The sequence below is a fragment of the Bidens hawaiensis genome, unplaced genomic scaffold, assembly GCF_021521415.1.
Source record: "Bidens hawaiensis isolate Kalapana, Puna unplaced genomic scaffold, B.hawaiensis_p1.1 tig00000636_1, whole genome shotgun sequence".
Classification (NCBI taxonomy): Eukaryota; Viridiplantae; Streptophyta; class Magnoliopsida; order Asterales; family Asteraceae; genus Bidens; species Bidens hawaiensis.
The window spans coordinates 1,632,367-1,656,427 of record NW_027491038.1 but is presented as its reverse complement, the minus strand read 5'-3'; the positions used below and the strand labels follow the sequence as shown (position 1 = coordinate 1,656,427).

General features: G+C 36.3%; 1 protein-coding gene and 1 pseudogene across 2 annotated transcripts; both read left to right on the top strand.

Moving 5' to 3' along the window:
- Window positions 1-273: 273 nt before the first annotated feature.
- On the top strand, window positions 274-2,185 carry LOC143530020 (7-ethoxycoumarin O-deethylase-like; annotated as a pseudogene). Its single transcript, XR_013134778.1, has 2 exons — window positions 274-1,411; window positions 1,508-2,185. The product of XR_013134778.1 is annotated as a 7-ethoxycoumarin O-deethylase-like (transcript).
- Window positions 2,186-3,384: 1,199 nt separating this feature from the next.
- Window positions 3,385-5,763, top strand: LOC143530031 (cytochrome P450 76C1-like). Its single transcript, XM_077025674.1, has 2 exons — window positions 3,385-4,395; window positions 5,083-5,763. The coding sequence occupies exons 1-2, from the start codon at window positions 3,400-3,402 to the stop codon at window positions 5,704-5,706; spliced, it is 1,620 nt and encodes a 539-aa protein (XP_076881789.1). The 5' UTR covers window positions 3,385-3,399; the 3' UTR covers window positions 5,707-5,763.
- Window positions 5,764-24,061: the final 18,298 nt, after the last annotated feature.

Genomic DNA, 24,061 nt, shown 5'->3' with positions numbered 1-24,061 from the left:
CTCTATCCGGATCACGTTCGGGTCGGTCACGTTGACTTGACCCGAAACGTCCATAAAATCCAACAGCATGAACATTTGATAATACACAAGTCTCTAACCTTAATCTTAATTAACATAAGATGACATGTTCTAGTGCATTTTGTGAAATTGTGTGTTGTTTATTTTTGGTATAGACTTCAGAGGATAATTACGCTTATGCTTAGGCCACATTCATCAAATGTGTTGTTTTCAATGTTATTGTTCCGTTTCCGTTTCCGTTTCATTTAATTACTAATTCGTTGACTATCCGGAGCATAAGTATAAAATAAATTACGTGTAATTTCTATTAGTGTGTTTGACGTGATACCATATCTGGATTATGACCATGACCCACGATCCAACCAAAATCAGTCATCAATGCTATATAAGAAGCACAATTCTCACAACCAAAATCAGCAAAAAATGATATCAGACGTTGGGTATCATATTTCTCTGAAAATCATCGCCATCTGGTCATGGTGGTGGGAAATCCAAAACCACCAAGACCAGCTTGCTTGCACTATTCTCACCATTTCTGTTCCAACACTAGTACTTGCATGGTACAAATGGACATTATCATTATGTTCCGCAACTCCTTTGCCGCCAGGCCCTTACGGCTTACCAGTTGTAGGCTACCTCCCGTTTCCCGGCCACAACTTGCATGAAAAGTTTACCGAGATGGCTAACAAATATGGTCCCATCTTCAGCCTGCGGCTTCATGTAGTAGTGAACTCCATGGACCTAGTAAAGGTTGTGGCTCGTGACATGGACCAGACCTTTGCTAACCGGTCCCCTCCCCTCGCAGTCTTAGCCATCACTTATGGAGGCGCTGATATTGGATGGTCTAACAACAATTCTCACTGGCGTAATATGCGTAAGCTTTTGGTTAGCCAAGTGCTCAGCAACGCGAATCTAAAAGCTACTCAGGCTTTTAGAAGACATGAAGTGAGAAAGACAGTGAATGAAGTTTACGCTATGATAGGCACCAAAAGTGGATATTAACAAAATTGCTTTCGAAACCGAGGTTAATGTTGTGACTAGCATGTAATGGGGTCGTAGCAAATCTGGTGAAGGGAAGGATTCTAGTTATATAGGAGATGGGTTCCGGGAAGTTGAGTTTAAGACTATGGAGTTGGTAGGAGCTCCTAACATCTCTGATTTTATCCCGATGCTATCAAGGTTCGATCTACAAGGAAGAGTGCGAGATATGCAGAGGCAACTGAAATTTGTTGATAGTATTTTTGAAAATATTATTGAAAGTAGAATCAAAGTGAAGAGGGAAGTTACTAAGGAAGATGATAGGAAGGATTTACTGCAGATCTTATTAGAGCTAAAAGACCAAAAAGATGCTCCAGTATCATTCAACATCATTCAAATCAAGGCCTTATTAATGGTATGTATACATATAATCTTTCTATGCGCGTAATTGTTTTTGTGCTTTATAATTACCTTGGGACTAACTTATACTAATGAAAATGTCATAAATCAGGACGTAGTACTTGCAGCAACTGACACCACATCAACAATGGTTGAATGGGTGATGCCGGAGATTTTGGGAAACCCAGATGTAATGAAAAAGGTTCAGGATGAGTTAAAAGAGGTAATTGGTTTGAAGAATATTGTGGAAGAATATCATCTGCCCAAGTTGACATATTTGGATGCAGTGATCAAGGAGACATTCAGACTACACCCTCCACTTCCTCTTCTAATCCAGAGATGCCCAGATGAATCTTGCCAGGTGGCGGGGTACAACATTCCAAAGGGTTGTATCGTCTATATGAATGTTTGGGCCATCCACCGGGACCCCAAGAACTGGACCGATCCATTAGAGTTCAAACCTGAGAGGTTCTTGAACGATAACTGGGATTACAACGGAAACAATTTGAAATTTTTACCCATTTGTATCGGGGAGAAGAATTTGCCCTGGAATCCCCCTTGGCGAGAAGATGTTGGTGTATATCTAGCATCGCTTTTGCACTCTTTTGAGTGGAGGTTGCCTAAAGATGAAGAGTTTGAGCTTTCAGATCAATTTGGATTGGTGACAAAGAAAAGGAAACCACTAATAGCTATACCTTCTCAAAGGCTATCTGATCCTGGCCTTTACATGGTTTAAAAATATGTGGCTATATATCAGTGTTTTTCTCTTTTTATAAACTTCGTAAGTGTAGTGTCAAAACCAGGTAAGTTGAAGTATTTTAATAGTATGATATAAATAAAAACTTAGACTATTGTTTATTTGTAGACAGCCTAATTCAGTAACCTCATGCCATCAGAGAGCTTACAGAGGTTATTTATGTTCTTTCTTTTGAACTAGTAATACTAAAACTATTGCCACCATGAACAAAGGAAGTGCTAATATGTTCAACCAAGATGAAGAGCCCTGGCCACGTTCCAGTTACAATAACAGTTATGCAATACCCTGGAGTTTAAGATTTTAAAAACGTAAGGTAGCATTTGGTACAAAAAAATGGCAGGTTGAATAGAATGGATAGTTAATAGAGAACGAAAAATAGGTGTTTGTTTGGTCAATAAAATAGAATCAATGGTTCATTTATAGCCCCCTTCTTTTTTTTTTCATTACACTCCTCATTTACTTTATTTGTTCGACACTATCATTGGACCATCATCACCACCGCTGGTCCACTGCCACCATCACCACGAATATGTTGTTCACGAAATTATAATTCTCATAATGTATTAAAAAAGTTAGTGTGTACAAAATTATAAACACATATATGTTTAACAATATTCATTTATTTATTTAGATATTTAAATTACAACCGCTAGCATAATAAGTTACCCTGCGAGTCGCGGATGCGATACGCAATTACAAAAAAATTCAAAGAGAACTAGAGATTTTGGTTAGGGGCGGGGCACAAGAGTCTGTGTGTGGGGACACCGGACACTCAACTACATTTCAATGTGGCACGTTAAACCAGAAATATATAAAAATCATGTTAGCCTGGTTAAGGCGGCCCAACAATTTCAAAGCCATTCGATCGGAAGAGAGCATGGAAAATATTAGAAATCGTTCATGTGTCTTCTCTCTCTCTTTCTTAAAATCTATTTTTCATCTTCTTCTATGCTATTGTTTTAACATCTCATTGTAATTGTTCTATTGAATCGATCTCCTCATCGGTTTATTCCTTTCATTCGTAATCCATTTTAGTCCAACAAAATTCGAATTGTAAAATGATTTGAACCGTCTAATATTTGTTTGTTTGTTTGTGGTTTACACGATGCTACGTGTCAAGCCGAACACAATATGGATATCGCTTCATAAGGCTTCTCATTGTCCTTTTGGTAATTCCCACCGAAACCAGCAATCAATACTAGATAAGAACCAGACTTTTCACAATTCACATATCATTTGTAGCAAACATGTTATCACAAGTTGGATACAATATTTATCTTAAAACCATCACCGTCTGGTCATGGTGGTGGGATATCAGCAACAAACACGACGAGCTTGCTCGCATAATTCTCACGATTTCTGTTCCAACACTACTACTTGCGTGGTACAAATGGACGGTATCGTATTCGAAGGGTTCAAATCGTTTGCCGCCAGGCCCTTACGGGTTACCAATCGTTGGTTACCTCCCATTTCTAGGCTACAATGTTCATGAAAGATTCACCGAGATGGCTCGCAAATATGGCCCCATCTTCAGCCTGCGGCTTGGAAGCAAGCTTCACGTTGTGGTGAACTCAATGGACCTAGTGAAGGTTGTGGCTCGAGACATGGACCAGACGTTTGCTAACCGCTGCCCTCCACTCACAGCCTTAGCCATCACTTATGGTGGGTCTGATATTGCATGGTCCAACAATAACGCACAATGGCGTAATAAGCGAAAGCTTTTAGTCAGCCAAGTGCTCAGCAACGCGAACCTTAAAGCTACTCAGGCTTTTCGAACACATGAAGTGCTAAAGACGTTGAGCGAGGTATATGCTAAGATTGGGACAAAAGTGGATGTCAACAAAATTGCTTTCGAGACCGAGGCTAATGTTGTGACAAGCATGTTATGGGGTTGTACTAAATCTGGTGAAGGGGAGGATTCTAGCTATATAGGAGACGGGTTTCGAGAAGTTGAGTTTAAGATTATGGAGTTATTAGGAGCTTCTAACATCTCTGATTTTATCCCAATGTTATCATGGTTCGATCTACAACGAAGGCAACGAGATATGCGTAGGCAATTGGAATTTGTTGATCGAATTTTCGATGATGTAATCGAAGGGAGAATCGAAATGAACTCAAGCAAAATCAAGGGAGAGGTTGAGGAACATGAAAGGAAGGATTTTTTGCAAATCTTATTAGAGCTTAAAGACCAGAAAGATGCTCCTACGTCATTAAACATCATTGAAATCAAGGCCTTACTAATGGTATTATATTTGTTTCTCTATATTTTATTTCATTGAGTTTTCTTTTAGATGATTTGGAAGGACGAAAATCGTTTATTGGTAGTTTTAAAACATGTTTGGTTTGTAGGTAACCGTTACGAAAGGTAGCGGAATTTGTAAAAAAAAATAAAAAAGTGCACGTTCACTTGTACTACAAACATACTGCACATTAATTCATTTAATTTGTTTTTCTTCTTCAATATTTAATATAATATACAATATGATTTTTTTATAATAATATTTGTTTGTTATTATTATTTAAAAAGAATCTAAAAACACAGTTTCTTTTAAAAAATTTCGATATAACTTTTATCGAAAATCAAGTTAGACTGAAAATAACATATATCTTAAAATTTTGAGACTAAAAAATAATTTCTTTTGAATACAAGTTGGTTTTTAGGGGGAAAAAAGTAAAGAAAAATCAAACTATATGTAAACATAAATATTGAATAAATAACGGAAAAAGAAAAATGAAGTCCTTTTGTGGAACAAGCAAACTTGAACATTTTTACAATTTATGTTATCCGGTGTAGCGGACTACCTACAGACCAAACATATTTTAAAAACCACATATAAATGATTTTCAGTCTTTAAACCACCAGGTTCAAAATAAAATACTAACAATAAAAAAACATTCCTTTTGTTATGCTAAAGAAGTTTATAAATCAGGACATAGTAGTTGCAGCAACCGACACGACATCGACGATGGTTGAATGGGTGATGGCGGAGATTTTGCATAATCCAGATGTGATGCGGAAGGTTGAGGATGAACTAACAAATGTAATTGGTATAAAGAATATAGTGGAAGAATCTCATCTATCCGAATTAACATATTTAGATGCAGTGATAAAGGAGACATTCAGACTACATCCACCACTTCCTCTCCTAATCCAGAGATGTCCAGATGAGTCTTGCGGCCTTGCTGGCTACACAATCCCCAAAGGAACCATCGTTTACATGAACGTTTGGGCAATACAACGAGATCCACAAAACTGGACAAATCCCTTGGAGTTTAAGCCCGAGAGATTTCTAAACCTCAAATGGGAGTATAATGGAAATAACTTCAAGTTTTTACCATTTGGATTAGGGAGAAGAATATGCCCGGGTATCCCTCTAGGGGAAAAAATGTTGGTGTATATATTAGCATCGCTCATGCATTCTTTTAAGTGGAGTTTACCTAAAGATGAAGATTTCGACCTTTCAGATGAATTTGGGTTTGTGACAAAGAAAAGGATACCACTAATAGCTATACCCTCTCAACGATTATGTGATGCAAGTCTTTACATGGGATAGAAAATATGCTGTTTGTATGATACCCATGTTTCTTTCCTGAACTTCCTAGTGCAACGTCCAAACTACAACTAGTATTTATGATTCATAATATATTATATTAATAAAAAGTTGAGTATTGTTTATATTAATATCTTATTCATCAATCTTATATTTTGCTTCTTGCAAGGATTATTGCGAGTTGTGACTACGTTCTTCTTTTCTACCTTGTAAATAAAAAGTTGGTTATTGTTTATTTCTACGTTCTTTCTCAGTTCTTCGAACTTGACTCGAGACAGCACCTTTGTAACGTGTTAGCCTACTATCATGTTGCACTTGAATTTGTCCCTATATATTCGATACACTCCCGAATAAAATGATACTTGGTGTCGATACGCTTGCTGCGTCCGTAGAATACGAAGACTTTTCACTAGTTAGCCGACCCGTTGTCAACTAGCAGCTCTGCCTATTGAGGTCCTTATCCTGTTAAATCACTTAAGCGATTGTTGTAGCTGCCATGAACTTTGCATCATATATACTTTGTTTCTGTGAAGAACTTTACCCTGGCACATTTATCCAACCCACCTTGGGTGTGGGCTGGGCTTCATCAACCTTAACCCAGGCCCATTTCTTCTTTTCTTCAAAAATAACATCTAGACAGACCCACCACAATGTTTTTTGTAATAACCCGTTTTGATTCCCAAGTTTTTTGTTGTATAATCAGATTGAATGTGTTATGTTTTTCTTGAGAGTGAAATCGAAAAATAATATTTCTTATTAACCGTCAATGTGAATGTGTTTAGGGTTATATAGCCCTGTTACAATAACTGTCATCCGACCCACAATAATATTTGGATCAGTACGACATAAAAGATATATTGAAGTATAAATTACATAATATAAGCAAATATATTAATCTAGCTTAATCTAATATATTATTATGTTTATACCCTCCCGTAAGCTAGATTGGGAGAGCATTTAGTTGCTTCTTGAAATGAAGGAAATCTTTAGGTTGTAATGCTTTGGTGAAGATATCTGCTATTTGTTGTTTAGTGGTACAGAATTGTATTTTTACCTCTTGATACTTTACCAGATCTCGGATAAAATGATAATTCACACGGATGTGTTTGCTCTTGCCATGTTGTACAGGATCCTTTGTAAGACATATGGTCGATTTGTTGTCACAATATAGTGTTAAGGGTTCATCACATTCCATCCTTAATTCTTTAAGTATTCCTTGAAGCCATAAGGCTTGACAGCCTGTTAAAGATAAGGCGATATACTCAGCCTCTGTAGATGATAGAGCTACCACCTTTTGCTTTTTATATTGCGAAGATACCACTCCAGAACCCATTTTAAAAGCATAGCCAGAGGTACTCTTGCTATCATATAAATTACCCGCATAGTCACTATCACTAAAACCAACAAGTTTTCCTTGATTATTGGAGTAGACTATTCCATGGCTTAATGTTCCTTTTATGTAGCGTAAAATTCTCTTCCCAGCTTCCCAATGCGTTTGTGTAGGTTCTTCCATAAAGCGACTTATTTTGCTAACAGCAAACATTATATCTGGTCTTGTATTAGTGAGATACATGAGACTGCCCACTAAGCTTCGATATCTGCTTGGATCAACAGGTTCTTCTGGATCGTCTTTATTCAACTTAAGTCCATAATCCATGGGTGTAATAGCATATTTGCAATTTGTCATCTTAAATTTTTCAAGCATGTTTTGTGCATACTTGTATTGGGATATGTTAATATCATTATCTGAATAAGATATCTCCATTCCCAAAAAATAGTTCAAGATTCCCATGTCGGTTATCTCAAATTCTTGTTTCATTTCACTCTTAAATTCATGTATTTCTTCCAGCGAGTTACTTGCAATAATAAGATCATATACGTACAAACATACAAGCAAACATACTTTGCTTGTTAATTTTAAAAACAGTGTATGTTCAAAAGTACATTTACTGAAACCGTTTCTTTTGAAATATTCATCAATTCTGCTATACCATGCACGTGGTGCTTGTTTTTAAACCGTAGAGAGCCTTTTTGAGTAAACATACTTTATTTTCATACATGGGTTTAATATATCCTTGTGGTTGTTCTATGTATACTTCTTCCTTTAAAAAACCGTTAAGGAATGTAGATGTTACATCCATTTGATGTAGGTGCCAACCATATTGGGCAGCTAACGCAATGACTAATCGTACCGTCTCGAATCTAAACACAGGAGCAAATACCTCTTGGTAGTCTATTCCATACTTTTGCTTGTATCCTTTTACCACTAATCTTGCTTTGTATTTGTCTACGTTTCCATGTTTGTCATATTTAGTTTTGTAGACCCATTTGACTCCAATGGGCTTGTGACCATGTGGTAAATCCACCAGATCCCATGTTTCATTCTTGACTATGGATTGAATTTCATCATCCATAGCAATCTTCCACTTCTCGTCTTGGCTGGCTTCGTCGTAATTTGAGGGATCGGTATTAGAAAAGAAAACGTAGTCTGGTTGATTCTCATGAAATAATGCTTCTGTTTCTCTATACATATTTTCCGATTGTTGTTTGGTTAGAGGTCGAGTCTTGCGATATACACTATTTAGGCTTCTAACTTTCTGAGGTGGACTTTGAGAGCTTGCGGTTGCGTCTAATGTGCTATATATGCCAACACTTTCTCTCGAGGCATTTCCAATCATCTGGTGATCATTTGCTATCTCAGGATCCGTTTCTATGTCAATGGTAGTCGGTATGCAATCAATATTGGATTGATTATCAGTATCAGGATGCACGTTCTGATGTGTCTTGGAGTTATTATCGATAATCAAAAAGGGTGCTTCATGTTCACTCTGAACGTCATGGTTTAGTGTGTTTCCCTCATCAAATTGTACATCCCAGCTTACTATAGTTCGTTTTGTTATTGGATTATACAATTCATAACCTTTGCTATTTTCACTATAGCCTATAAAAATTGTTTTTTCAGTTTTATCGTCTAACTTTCCCCTTTTTTGTTCTGGTATGTGCGCATATGCCAAGCTTCCAAATACTCTTAAATGATCAACCTTTGGCTTGACACCTGACCATATTTCTTGAGGAGTTATATTTGGTAAACTCTTTGTTGCGATTCTGTTAATTAAATAAACTGCACATGCCACTGTTCCCCCAATATTTATTAGGCAGACTTTTTGCTTTTAACATACTCCTGGCCATTTCCATGATTGTCCTGTTTTTTCGTTCCGCGACACTGTTCTGTTGAGGTGTATAACTAGTAGTCAACTGGTGGTGTATCCCATGTTCATTTAAAAGATTTTGAAAATGGATGCCACAATATTCACCACCGCGATATGTTCTAATGCACTTGATCTTTTTCTCGGATTGAGTTTCGACTCCGGCTTTAAATATTTTGAAGAAGTGTATGGCCTATGACTTTTCTTTTATGAAGAATGTCCAACATTTTCGAGAAGTCATCTATAAAAGTGATAAAATATTTACAGCCCCCAATTATTTGCGTTCTCATTGGTCTGCATATGTCAGAATGTATCAATTCAAGTGCTTTACTGGCTCGCCATTTCTCCTTTTTAGGAAATGATTTTCTTGCATGTTTCCCTAATGCACAACCTTCGCATACACTATCTATTTTGTGAACATTTGGCAATCCCGTGACTGTCTCCTTTTGACTCATATTAAGGTATCATAGTTCACATGTCCAAATCTATGATGCCAAAGTGTTGAGTCATCTTTCAAGGTCATATTGAGAGCCAATGTTATATCCTTGCTTGGATTTAAAGGAAACATTTTATTACCCGTCATGCTTATATTAGCAATAGTTATCCTTGATTGGTCTTAGATTTCACATTGGTTGTTTCTGAAATGCACATCATAACCCTTTTGTGTTAATTGTCCAACGCTTAGCAAATTGTGTTTGAGTCCTTGTACATAGAATACGTTTGGTATGGTTTTTTTGAGATTTATTCGAACCTCACCGCACCCGAGTACTTCAAGTTTCTTATCATCCCCGATTCTAACTTCTTGTCTTTCAGCATTATTTAGTGTGATGAACACATCTCTATTTCCTGTCATATGGTTACTACAGCCACTATCTAGATACCATTGGGTGTGATTGTATGTTTCTTCCATGTTAAATATCATAAACATTGTTTCATTCTCTTCGTTTTCCTCGTCATTTTCATGCATTAATACATTGTCTCTTTGTTCATCATTGTTCTTCATGGGGCAATTTCTACTTATGTGTCCAATCTTTTGACAATTATAACATCTTATTTCACAATTAGGATAGAAACTTCTGTTTCTTCCTCTACCCCGTCCTCTAAAGTTTCTAAAACCTCTATTTCTATTAAAATCGAAATTAGAATTGGAATTTTGAACCTGAAATGCCTGATCTATTTGTTGTGCATCATATTGCTTGAGTCTCAATTCGTGTGCCTGTAGAATTCCCATCGGTACTTCTGTAGACATGGTCGTTACATCTTTGGATTCTTCAATTGCAACGACAACTGATTCAAATTTTCTTGTTAATGTCCGGAGTATCTTTTCTATAATCTTTTGTTCTTCAATTTTTTCTTCATTCATTCTGAGTTTATTTATAATGGTTGTAATCTTGTTAAAATAATCTTCAATGGTTTCCGTTTCAGCCATTCGTATAACATCAAACTCGCATCTTAGTGTTTGAAGTTTGACCCGTTGCACTCTTTGTTCCCCTTTATACGCACAATATTTCCCATGCATCCTTTGATGAAGATGATGTCGCTATTCGTTCAAATACGGTTTCATTAGATGATTGGAATAGAATGTGAAGTGCTTTCTTATCCCGTGCTGGTTCTCTCTATGTTCGGTAATCACTGCATCCGTCGCGTTCGCCGGTAATTCGCTGCAACCTGTTTCAACAATACCCCAAAGATCTTGTGATTCTAGTAATACTCGCATTTGGATATGCCAATGGTTGTTTCCCAATAATTTTGGAATCTGGGTTTGCAATCCGTTCCCTTGCGTCGTCATCGTGTTTTCGTATATCACTTGAATGGAATCTTTGTTTGTGTGTGGATTAACAATCAATCGATGAAGGTTATCAGAAATTTTGAAATGGATCTGGCTCTGATACCAGTTTGTTGTATAATCAGATTGAATGTGTTATGTTTTTCTTGAGAGTGAAATTGAAAAATAATATTTCTTATTGATGTGAATGTGTTTAGGGTTATATAGCCCTGTTACAATAACTGTCATCCGACCCACAATAATATTTGAATCGGTATGACGTAAAAGATATATTGAAGTATAAATTACATAATATAAGTAAATATATTAATCTTGCTTAATCTAATGTATTATTATGTTTAATATTTTTGTCATTGCAACACTTTGGTCAACTGGTTCCCATTCTTCTAAGGTGTTATGAGTGTTGGTTTTTTTAACCTTTTAACTTCTGATCATATGGTGTCATATACTCATATTCTTTACTCTTCTAGTTGGCAGCTGATTAAGAATATATACTGCATGTCGACCAGCCTCCCCGACAATGTTGCTTGCACGCTCATGCTAGATAGTATCACTCTAGTCGCGTCGAAAATTGTACGATTACGAAGCTCAACTCCGTTTTGTTGCGAAGTATAAGGAGCCGTTAGCTGTCTTCTAATTCCTTTGATCTTGTTCGCAAGACGATTCACTAAATGTTTAATTTCGGTTTGAACACTTTCATAAACGGGTCAAAACTTATTTGGTCAGTATGTTTAATATATTGATGGTAACCGTATCCGTTTTTATGATTTTGGATCGACATAAGTGTCGATATCATTTTTGTATTTCAAGACTTTCTTTTTCAGGTTTTCTCATTCCATTGTTAAAGAAAGTGTGATTGTTATAGCGAGTGCAGTATTGTACCATTATTGTAACAAACCAAACGGGTTTCATAGGTGAACTTTTGTTAGTTGGCAAGGCACCTCTCCTATAGTCCTATCTTTTTTAACCTTGAAATAGCTGGACTTACTAGTGAACCTAGTTGATCTATGGTGATTTTTGGTTCTTTTCCTAATCCATTTATGGTTGAAATACAAATCAAAACAAACTATTCTCAAAACCGGTCTATCAATTTTTATCAAAACAAACTATTCTCAAAACCGGTCTATCAACTTTTCTCAAATAAGTCGACCGAGAAACCAAAAATGATAATCGGTTTAGAGTTTCACGATTTTAAAGTAAATCATGAACACCTCTAGTTTTCCCAGGAGTGTACATAAATCTTGTTTGGGTGGAAAAATAAAAAATTTTAATAACACAAACTATCAAATGGTTGTTGGCCTAGCGGTACGTACTAAGAGCACCCATGATGGGCTTCATATCCCTAGGTTTGAATCTATGTGGCATTCATGGACAGGCCCCGTCACAAACTTTACCATTGTGGAGGAAGTTTGCTAAGTTGTAGTTCTTGGCTACAAACTCGTAACAAACAACCAAAGTGGGTCCCAATGTCCCATCCCTCTCTCACACACACATATATATATACACATTACATACATACATATTTTAATAATTTTAATGGGTTTGTAGAGTTTTGTTAGACTAAGTGTAGTGGGGCGCGAGTTTGGGCGAGAAGGGGCGCGAACACCCCCCCCCCCCCCGCGCGATTTGTGGGCAAAAAGGGGCGGGGCGGGGCGGGGTTCTTTTGTCGCCGGCTTGAAGAAGAAAATAATAATATTATATCAATATTACCATTGGACGGCTAAATTAAAAAAAAAATTAAATTAAAATCTTAACATAAAGATCAAACCAATTAAACCATTTTCACCATATCATACACAAACTCAAACATAAAAATACCAATCATTTTCATCATTTCATACTTCTTCAAACTCAATGGGTTCCCCGGATTCCACGAATTCTGCCGAGATTTGGGATCAATTAATCAACGAAGACGAGGAGGAGGACGAGGACGAGGAGGAAGACGAAGACGATGACGAAGATGAAGACGAATAGATTAGTTTTTTTATTTGTATTTTTATATGTATTTTGTTGTGGTGTGTTTTATTATTATAATTTATTTTTTATTATGGGTGTGTTTTTTTTTTAGTTTTATGTATTTTTTTGTATTTATTTTTTAATTTTAATACATTTTTATTTAATTATTTAAATATATTGATTTTTATTTGTTTAGTTTAATTATAAAAAGAAAATAATAAAAAAAATACTATGGGCCCAATTTGTAGCCCCTACACCATAACAACCCAAAAACAAATTTTCACCCCTTGCTGACTAGGCGCAACGTGTTTCAATTCGCCCTCATTTGTAGGCCCTCCACTACGCATATCCTTATTGTAGAAAAAAAGTAGGGTTTTTAAGAAAAGTTTAAAATTTAATGGGACGATGATGTATTGATTTATATAAATTTGTTGTCGTAGATGATCTAAAGTATAGGATAAGTCTTTTCATTATCAAGTGGTGAGAGAAAGTCTCATTATTCAAAAGTATGTGTAACAATATTTTAGAAGTACTTAGATTTGTCATTATGAAAGAATACAAAAATTAAATAAAACTATATAACTTTGTGATACATGTGTTATGTAGAACATGGTAGTGGCTTTTTGAATTATTTAAACTACCCTAAGAAAATATTGCCAACAAAAATAAAAAATTTAAAGTATCTTAACAACATTATATAATTCATAATCATCATTGAGCCGTCTAACCTTGTTTTATATGGAACTATTAGTTAGAAATGACAAAGAGAGTTTCAATATATGTGTTTATGTGTTTGGAAGTATAATTACAAAATAATAATAATAATAATAGGTTTAAAGATCCTAAGACGATATCTAGATAACTAATGTAATCGGCAACCCAACTTGAAGGTAGTTCTCTTAGACCAAGTGTTATGAGCGCCACCCACCCCATGTCATTATGCTAGAGGCGCCAAACATCGTTACGACACAGGTAAAGGGGGCGCCACAACGGCGGCGCTCGACAATACCAACCTATTCAATTTTGATCAATTGTGATTACCCTATTCAAATATAGCCAATGATTGCACACATGATTAAAACGTGAATTAACCCTCCTCCACTTTATATGACATAGAGTTTAGTTTATACAAGTATTTTTCACCCGCCGCGTTGCGGCGAGCTGTGTAACTGTTACCGAAAATCAGATCTTGATGACCGAGAGTCAATCGAATCTTCTCAAATGGCTTCGAAAAATGACACACGTTAATCTAAAACATACAAATACTCAAGCCACATTATCGCCTATAAAACCCATTTAGCTTAAAGGGTTTTGTTCAGTTGAACACTGCAGGTTAACCCGTTTAACCCAATTAAGGTATTTAACCCATAAAGAGGCTCAAACAACGTATAATAAACGACGGGCCATTAAACTGTACATAAAATAGACGTAAAATTACAAACGAAAACTATTAAAACAAATACTGATACCGGTCCAATACTACCTACATGTATATCTACCTAATAAGGTGTGGTTTGTTATTAATAACGATAAATACCATCTCTTTGCTCTGTATCTACAATATCTCCCGGATAAGATGACACTCAGTTTTGATGCATTTTTTATAAGGATTTATTACAGACCTTGATTTGTAATAAATTGACAACAAAAGCATTTAAGGCGATCTTGCAATTCAAAACCCTGCCAACAAAGAACATAAATATGATTCAGTTTCAAACACAAAAGCTATTCTTATATACAAATTGATAAAAGAAAAAAAAAATAATGTAAAAACAAAATAGCCTAACAAATTCAATGAATATAATAACACCTTTCGTATGGTCTTCTTTTTACATAGTAATGGAATTATGTTTGCAGCCTCAACAGTACAGATGAATCATAAGTAACTCACCACCAAGTTTATTCAAGTTCAATGATGTAGAGTCTACCATTCCTAACAAAGAAAGCAATCCCATTGATTAATATTCAACATTTTACTAAAAGCTTCAATTTTATTTTTCTTTGGAAACCATCTTTGTCATTTTTTATAACATCCTGCAACAATCTTTGTCTTCAAATAAAAAACTTCCTGCAACAATCAAGAAAATAAACGAAATATGTACACTATAGTCCTGTTGGTAGATGATTAGCATAACTCGACTGATTCTTAGCATAGTTAAGGTCAAAGTGAGTTGCCATATGAGGCAAGTTAGCACTTAATATCAGGCATTCAACTCCTAGGTCTCAAAGCTTCGTTTTTAGTAGGATTGGCTTTGCTATTCAAAACGGGGGTAGCGGCGCAGCTTGTTGCCCGTTTGCCTGCCACTTTATTGTAAACGTTTTCTAAAGATGAAATCAGTAACCAACTAAGCGTTTAATCAGTAATTTTGGTTTAGAAGCTGGTTAGGTTAGATATACCTACAAATCAATAAAAGTGTGATTGTTGCAGGTCTATCTTCTAAAAGGTGCAATTTCATAGAATAGTAACCAAGATTCAAAAGTGTTCCAATTAGGTCACTCAACTTAAAAAAGTGTTCCAATTAGGTCACTCAACTTTCATATTTTATTAAATTAAAGGTTTTAACATGTTTTTTTTTAACGTTTTTATTTTTTGTTTCACATAGGAAATCTTTTTATCTTTCTTTTGATGTTGATGTTGAGTGGCGACGTAAATTATATTTGAATTTTAATATAATTAACGTTTTTTAATTTTATAAAAATACAACTACATATATTGCAAATTCCCACCCCCACATCTTATCCTCCATTTCTTTCATAACAAACAAAAAAATCGGTGAGACTCGATTTGAAGATTTAGTGACCCGATTTGAGAAAAATATGCATGAGTGATCTAATTGGAACATTTTTGAAAATTGGTTACTATTCTATGAGATATTCCCCTTCTAAAATTCCAACAAAGTAAGAAAGTCCAGTAATTTGTTAGGTATAAAGTAAACTGCATCAACAAAACAAAAAAATAAGCCCAAAACTATCATCATCGAATGCATTATGTGGGAAAAATTGAAATAGAGTCAAACGAATTAGTACCAAAAATCTTAAACATTGCTTCTCGTTAATCCCTTACCATACGAAGCCCTAATTTCAATAAACCAACATTATTATCTAATTCGGAGTTTGAAATTTGAAATTAGGGCAATCAATAAACAACTAATCGGAGTTTGAAATTTGAAATTAGAGCAATAAAAAAACATAAACCTGATGGACGTCATCTGCTTGTCACCAGCCATTCGTTTACCGACCTGATGGAAATGGGAGCAGGAAGGTGAAGATACGGTGGTAGCAAGAGGCTGTAGCAACATGCGGTGGAAAGAAGTTGTGAAGAGAGAAGTGTGGCCCATTGAAATCAAAGATGATGAAGATACAAATTATGAAGTAACCTTGAATGCACCACCGACCCCCAAAATGTAAATATATAAATAGTTAATGTCTCGTTTTCTGCGCTGCATTGACGTGATGTTACTGTTAGTTAACTAACCCCATCCATTTAAGGCTGAATGTTTATGACTGTTTTCAGGTCATTTCTCAAATATTCACATTCTTTTGATCTCACCGTACCTTAATCATGTAAAACCATTCAACTATATGAATATGAATATCTATGATCATTATTTGCTATTTAAATTTCTATCCCCTCACCAAAAGGCGGTGTTTGAATGCCTTCGGGCTCCTCGGGCTCAGGATTTTCTAACGGCTATCCCCATTGAAGGATTAGGCCAACGTATGTCGGGTTTGGAGTATCGGGCTATCCTTAAGTACCGGTTAATGATCCCTATGTTCCCGACGGATGAACCTTGCCCAATTTGTCGCAAGGTCTGTTTGGATTCTTTTGGTGACCATGCGGTGCATTGCAAAGAATTGCCTGGCTTTAAATACAGACATGATCTGGTTAGGGATGTTCTGTGTGATGTTCTTAAACGGGCAGGGATTTCTGCTAAAAAGGAGGCCCCTGTTAACTTTCTCACGGATCCTATTGAAGGGAGGTCTACTTTACGACCAGCTGATATTCTTGTGTTCGGGTGGGCAGGGGGGAAACACGCCTGTGTGGATCTTACAGGAGTGTCTCCTCTTGTTGGGCTCAGGGACCGTGGGTTTGTTGTGGGTCAGGCTGCGTTGAAGGCTGAATCGGGCAAAGTTGTTAAACACGAGAAAGCTTGTTTAGATAATCAACATGTCTTTCTACCATTTGCCTTTGATACATTTGGTTTTCTGGCTCCAGAGGCTGTGAAATTTTTGAGTAGGGTTCAGCGCGTCGTACACGGAACCTCTTCAGCTTCTAGGTCCCAAAGATTCGTTTTTAGCAGGATTGGCTTTGCTGTTCAAAAGGGGGTTGCGGCGCAGCTTGTTGCCCGTTTGCCTGCCACTTTATTGTAATCGTTTTATAGTAAATTATATAAAACTTCGATAAAAAAAAAAAATTTGAAAACTAAGTCCAAGTAAATGCTTTTAAAGCATTTCATAAAAACTCACCGTCCAAGTGTATATAAGGAAGTGAAGAAACACTAAACCATCCCCAACGAGGTTGGTTCAATATCTCAATATAATGAGGGTCAAATTGAGGTCTTTATGAGTTTTAGCCGACTTAGCTTGTAAAGCAGAACATCATGAATGTTACACCCTGATTTACGGCCTAGGCATGTGACCAACAGTTGGTACCGGTTTTGTAAATATATCAGAGTTTGTTTTAGCGGAAGACGTTTTATTATTTAAAAATAAAATGTTTATATACTTTTGAAACCATTAAAATATATTTTCTTTTGTTTTGAAAAGCTTCTCGAGTAATAAATACCCAAGCATTTGTATTTATAAGTCTTTGTTTAATCTTGTTGTTTTAATAATTTAAAACAATGAGTCATCTCTACCTTGCTCCACTTCATGAATGGCTCCAATTCTTGATATTTTAATTTCCTGAAATGTAAAAAAAATACGTCAGCGATATGCTGGGGAACACGCTGACGCGAAAAATATTTTTTTTTACTTGATTACCCCTCGAGACTACGTAGGTCTCGGCCCATCGTGGCTTAGGAATAATCAAGTTAAAATAACAAAATTCATAAACTCAAGTCTCTACACTCGGATCACCAAGCAAACACCGTAGCGTTCGACTAGTTGAGTGCCTATACGTATACACAAGATCATACTCCTTGTAGGCAGCGTAATTGTGACAAGGTGTGAAGTGCCCATCACATATGTAAGGATCCAGATAAACGTACACGATAGCCTGAGGCCAGTGTTTATACCTTTTGTTTATAAATGTTTTAAAGTTGTGGCGTATTCACCTTTTTGATTTGGATCGGCTTCAATACACCGTCCAAGGGTCTTTCCAGTTGCTATCTCGCACCTATAGTACGAGTATAACCTTTTCTTTTGGATCAGCTTCAATACACTGTCCGAGGGTCTTTCCCTCTTCTTGTTATCTCGCACCTATAGTACGAGTATAACTTTTTGTTAGTCGGATATACAATCCGGCTTAAGACCTCTAGTCTCTTTTGTAAAATATTTACCTCGACTTTATTTTCTTTATGAACTTTTAGTTCAAAAAGATCTTTTCTTTATTTTAAACCCTTAGTTTAAAATATAATTTCTTTCTTTGTTTTTTTAAGTTAAAACTCTTTCTTTTAACTTATTTACTTTTCTTCTCTTTTATAAGATAAACCACTAGTTTATCTTGTTTTTTTTCTCTTAAACTCTACGTTTCTTCTTCATTAAGAAACGTATATTTTTTATTTTTGTTTTACTTATTATTTAAGAATAATAACATTAAATAATTTTATCAACTAGAACTATTTTCTATTTCCATCTTTTCCTTTTCTTTTATAGTATGTTTGAACCTATAGTTCAACTCATATATCTTTTATTCTCATATTCGGACCTATAGTCTAACATGTTTTTCTTTTCTAAAATCTACGTTTTCCAACAAAGTATGCTTATATATATATATATAGGGTGAGGTTAAAATAAGAAGTGAAGTGTGTCTAAGAAGTGTAAGAAGTGATCTGGTGCGTTGGATTGTGTGATATAATGGTTAAGATTCGTTGTTGTGTTTTTCCGAGGTGTGTTTTATTTTTATACTTGTTTTATAACACTTTAGGGGCATAATCGTCCAGTTTGTTGTATAATATATGTAAACATTATCAATCTATAAATATCATTTTCTAACCCAAATTTAAAACACAGCACCAAGAATATCACAAGATATATTACAATGTGTTTTAAATCAAAATAATCAAAATTTAAAAACAACGCCAACGTTTAATCCAAATTTAAAACACAACACCAAGAACACAAAGAACTAAAACACACTAGTTTAAACATCATAACCAACATTAATGACAAAAGCACTTTGTACTTGAACTAGTTACAAACACACTAGTTTAAACATCATAACCAACATTAATGACAAAAGCACTTTATACTTGAACCAGTTACAAGTAACCAATATTTATGATGTAATTGGACATAATTTATTTAGAATGAACAGAATGTATTCTTTATGAACAAAACAAGTTCATAGGGTTTTTTTAAAAAATAACTAGCATATTGTGATGTATTTGGTAACAGTAAATTATAAATAACGAAATTAAAAACCAAATAAAAAAATTGAAAAACTAAAGTGATGCATATATCTTCAGCTTTTCAATTCTGCGTATGATTGCTTCACAAAATCATAATACACTCGACCTTCTAATTACTACTCAAACACCGATTCAAAACCCTGACCATACCCCCCCCCCCCGCCTACTTCACTACGACTTTCGGCACCACCATCAGCAACACAACAACAAAAGACGTCGCCGTCACCCCCCATCCGCGAGTGGAACGAGACAGCTTTGCACGCTGGCTAACTCCCGCATTCGTTTAGTTAGTTTATTTTTTGTCGGCGTCGACGTCGACGTCTGATTGGCCGGAGAACAGGGGCGGATCTACGTATATAAGTACGGGTTCACGGGAACCCAATGAGTTTCGGATTTTAAATAGAAAGCCTACATGAAATATGAGAGTGAACCCATATAAATGATGAGTGAACCCATAACCAAAAAGAAACTTTGGTACAGTGGGAAACTCCTTGCCTTCTTGTTTTGAGGACCCGTGGTCGACTCTGTTTATGTGTTTTTAAGATTTTTATCTATCATTTTATTTTATTACCCTTCTGCCTCTCTTTTAAGTTAGCTGATTAAGGGTGAGTATAAAATAGAAAGCAAGGGGTAAACATGTCATGGTTAAGTTGGAGTGTATCCATACAATTCTTCCATAATTTTGTGGGTGATATTTGTTTCGGTCAAAAATTGGCAAAGCAACTTTTGATAAAATTAGTGCGTGAGGTGAAGTGCTTGTTGATAATAAGATCGAACACAACGATATGATTACGAGGGAAAAAACCCTTGATTACAATAATCTTACGTCGGTCAAGAATTAGCAACGTAATCTTTGGTCGACTTGCTTCGGTCAAAGATTAAGAACGTAATTTTTGGTCGGATTCGTATATGATTATGGTAATCTCCGGCACAAAAAACCCCCGGACGGTGAAAACTATCACCGTCGACTTTATTAATAACGAAAATAGGTGATTACAAGTGGCGGAGCTGATAAGTGATCGAATGCTAAGTGTTACAGAGTATGCTAGTAGCTAGGTGAGTGAAAGTGTGTGTTCTAATGATATTATCAGCTCATTTATATAAGAAAAAGTTACAACAGATATTCCGAGAAATCCGGAAACCCTAGACTAAGTCTTCCACTTATCCCTTGCTGCCCACGTTTAATTTGACGAAGTCTAAGCGCTAGCCGTTGCAAACCCACGTTCATATTAGCATATTAAACACGTGGTCTTATCTGCAAAATAAATAGAACAATAAAGGATAGTTGGATATCCCGAAGTATAATCCTCAGAATACTTGTGTCGGCAGGATAAGCTGAAATCCCTAACTAACTCTCCGAGTATTCCGGAACTGAAAGAGTCTTCCAATATAGCCGTTGGGGAACTCTTCTTTTGAGTCTATCCACGTTCTTCAATGTTCATCCCACGTCTTTGACCGATTCTTTTGGGAGTTACTCATCAAACGTGGTCCCACACATGTTAATATTAACTATAAGTGCGAGATTTCAGCATAATAGTCAATATTTGACCATTAACCATTACTTGGCCCTTAATCCTAGCGGTTATAACTCATTCCACACGTTTTATGTAATCACCAACCGTGTATTTCGCATGGACTTAATCAACAGTTAATATCTGCAATTATAATTCAACACCAAGAGAGAAATATCTATTTATTAGCATTAATACTCAGGATACTTAACTTATCTGAGAATCCTGAACATATTCGGGATCCTGAGCATATTTAGTATCCTGAGCTGATCCAGTATCCTGAGCTGACCACAGATCCGACTATAAAATTTGGGCCCTAACAATTGTCCCCAAAATTTGACGGCTGCTTTTTACCAATTTCAGCTGTTAAATTTTCTAATGAAAAACTGTTTTCCATGTAGCACCAAAATTTTATGATTTAGCACCGACTAAAGTTGACATCATTACGAGAATAGATCAGTCCTTCGAAATCCCTGTTTCTGTTATTAAATCTTTAGAGAAAAAGTTGAGTCTATTAGAAATGGAATTCTTAAATAACAGTTTTAAGTTTAATTCAATAAACCAATACCAAGTCATAAAATTCATCTTATAAATAAGACAAGTAATAGGAAATAAAGAATATTCACAAATAGGAAGTCATACCAGAATCAAATAGCAATCAACTTTGATAAGGTATAGACCATTTCGTCCTTGTAACAAGATTACGTTTCAGGATGTTCCTCCAATCATAAGGATATACTGATAGACCATTTCGTTCTTGTAACAAGATTACCTTTCAGGATGTTCCTCCAGTCATAAGGATATACTGATAGACCTGCAATATTATCCTGAAAATAATTTCAGAAATTCTGGCGACAAGGCCTAAACAAACTGGCGACAAGGCCTAAACTGGCGACAAGGCCCTTAGAAGAGGTGAAAACCCCTTAAACCCTAGGAATAAACTGGCGACAAGGCCCTTTTGAAGAGATGAAAAATCTCTTAAACCATTAGAAACGAACTTGCAACAAGGCCTTTTAGAAGAGATGTAAATCTCTTAAACCTTAAGAATGAACTGGCATCAAGGCCCTTTAGAAGAGACGAAAATCTCCTAAACCTTAGATTATGGTACGTCTACCATAAACTTGTGATTCAAACCAATAGCCGAGGATAACGAGGTAACAAGTCACTATATTTCATGTGCTGGCCCCGCCTCTCAAACTAAGGCCGAATAAATCATGCGCTACAGGCGTCTTAAGAAGAGACGAAGATCCCTTAAACCTCAAGATCCAAACCAATAGCCGAGGATAACGAGGTAACAAGTCACTATATTTTATGTGCTGGCCCCGCCTCCCAAACTAAGGCTGAATAAATGTGCTCTACGAGCGATCTTAAGAAGAGATAAGGATCCCTTAAACCTTAGAAGAGGCGAAAACCCCTTATACCTTAAGGATAAGCTGGCGAAAGGGCCCTTAGAAACTGGCTACGAAGGCCTTGTTAAATTTATTCCATATGAGAATCCCTCATATCTACAAAACAGTCAATTCTAAGTGAGGGGTGGGTGTTAGCCTAGCTAACACCCCTCCGATGCTTAAGTCAGTACCATGTTTAAAGAATAATAATATTAAAAAACAAATAAAAGTATAGGTTTGAGTACATACCTTGACTGTTTAGTATAACAGTTATCCTCTGGATAGAAGTCTTACATAAAATATTTTTTGAGATGTATAGCATTCCAAGCCCTTGGTAGTAAGTCACCATCCAAAGTAGATAATTTGTATGCCCCCTTTCCTGCTTCCGAATCGATCAGGTAAGGACCTTCCCACTTTGGTGCGACTTCCCATCCGTAGGATTGGTAGTATTTTGAAAAGCTTTTCGGAGAACCAAATCCCCTTCTTGAAACCTCAAACTCTGATATTCTTGTTGTAGGACTTTGCTATCTTCTGTTGGTAAGAAGCCATTCTGATCTTTGCCAAATCCCGGAGTTCTTCTACCGCATCTAGGTCTTCAAGTAGACTTCTAGTGTTATCTTCGGGATTTTGATGAGTGACTCTGGCAGTCGGAATAACCATCTTTGTGGGGATAACTGCTTCAGCTCCAAACACTAATGAGAAAGGAGTCTGACCAGTAGAATTCTTCGAAGTGGTTCTATCTGCCCAAAGGACGAAACGTAGTTCCTCGGCCCACTTTCCTTTCTTAGACCCCTAATTTTTCTTCAGGTTATTGATAATGATTTTGTTGCTTGATTTGGCCTGTCCATTAGCCTGAGGGTGGACAGGTGTTGATGTGATCATCTTGATTCCCCAACATGCACAGAAGTTAGTTGTTCTCTTGCTGTTGAATTGCGAGCCATTGTCACACACTATCTCTGCCGGGATCCCAAATCTTGTTAGGATATTGCGTTTGATGAATGAGATAACTTCTTTCTCTAGGACTTGAACAAAGGCTTCCGCTTTGATCCACTTCGAGAAATAATCTGTCATAGCCAACATAAAGACTTTTCCTCCCGGAGCTCTTGGTAGTTTCCCCACGATATCCATTCCCCACTTCATGAAAGGCCAAGGGGATATAATAGGATATAATGGTTCTGCTGGCTGGTGCAAAATGTTGCTATGTCTCTGGCATGCATCACATTTATGAGAATAATTCATAGCATCCTTCTTCATCGTTGGCCAGAAATACCCCGTCCTCAGGATTTTGGAAAATAGTGCTATGCCCCCAGTGTGATTCCCACAATCTCCATCAAGGATATCTTGAAGAACTTCTTGAGCTTCTGCCTTCTCCAAGCACCTAAGATATGGTCCTGCAAGAGACTTTCTGTATAATACATCATTCATTATGGTATACGGGATTACCTTTGTGCGAAAAGCTCTTGGGTTTTCATCCTTGGGGATAACTCCATCCTGAATATATTTCCTGATCGGGATAATCCAAGAGTCATCATTATCCTCAGGATTCGTGGCTCCCATATCTCTACCATCTTCTGATATTTCATTGACACCTTGTTCTTCTAGTTCTGGGCTCAGGATATGTACGATAGGGATCTTGACACCTTCTGGTATCCTGAAGGATGAAGCTAAATATGCTAGGGCGTCTGCTTCAACATTCTCTTCCCTAGGTACCTGTGAAATATCGAATGTTTTGAAATACTTTGCTAGTTTTTTTACTAGCTCTAGATATTTCATTAGTCTTTCTCCTCTAACAGTGTAAGAACCATTAAAGTGATTAGTTAATAATAATGAATCAACATGTACTTGAATAAACCTAATTTTCATGTCGATTGCTAATTGTAATCCTGCTATCAAAGCTTCATATTCTGCCTCATTATTTGTGGCTTGAAATCCGCAGGAT

Coding starts and splice junctions, on each gene's coding strand:
- LOC143530031 (XM_077025674.1), top strand. CDS start 3,400: ATGTTATCACAAGTTGGATACAATATTTATCTTAAAACCATCACCGTC. Junction 4,396..5,082: donor AAATCAAGGCCTTACTAATG/GTATTATATTTG, acceptor TTTATAAATCAG/GACATAGTAGTTGCAGCAAC.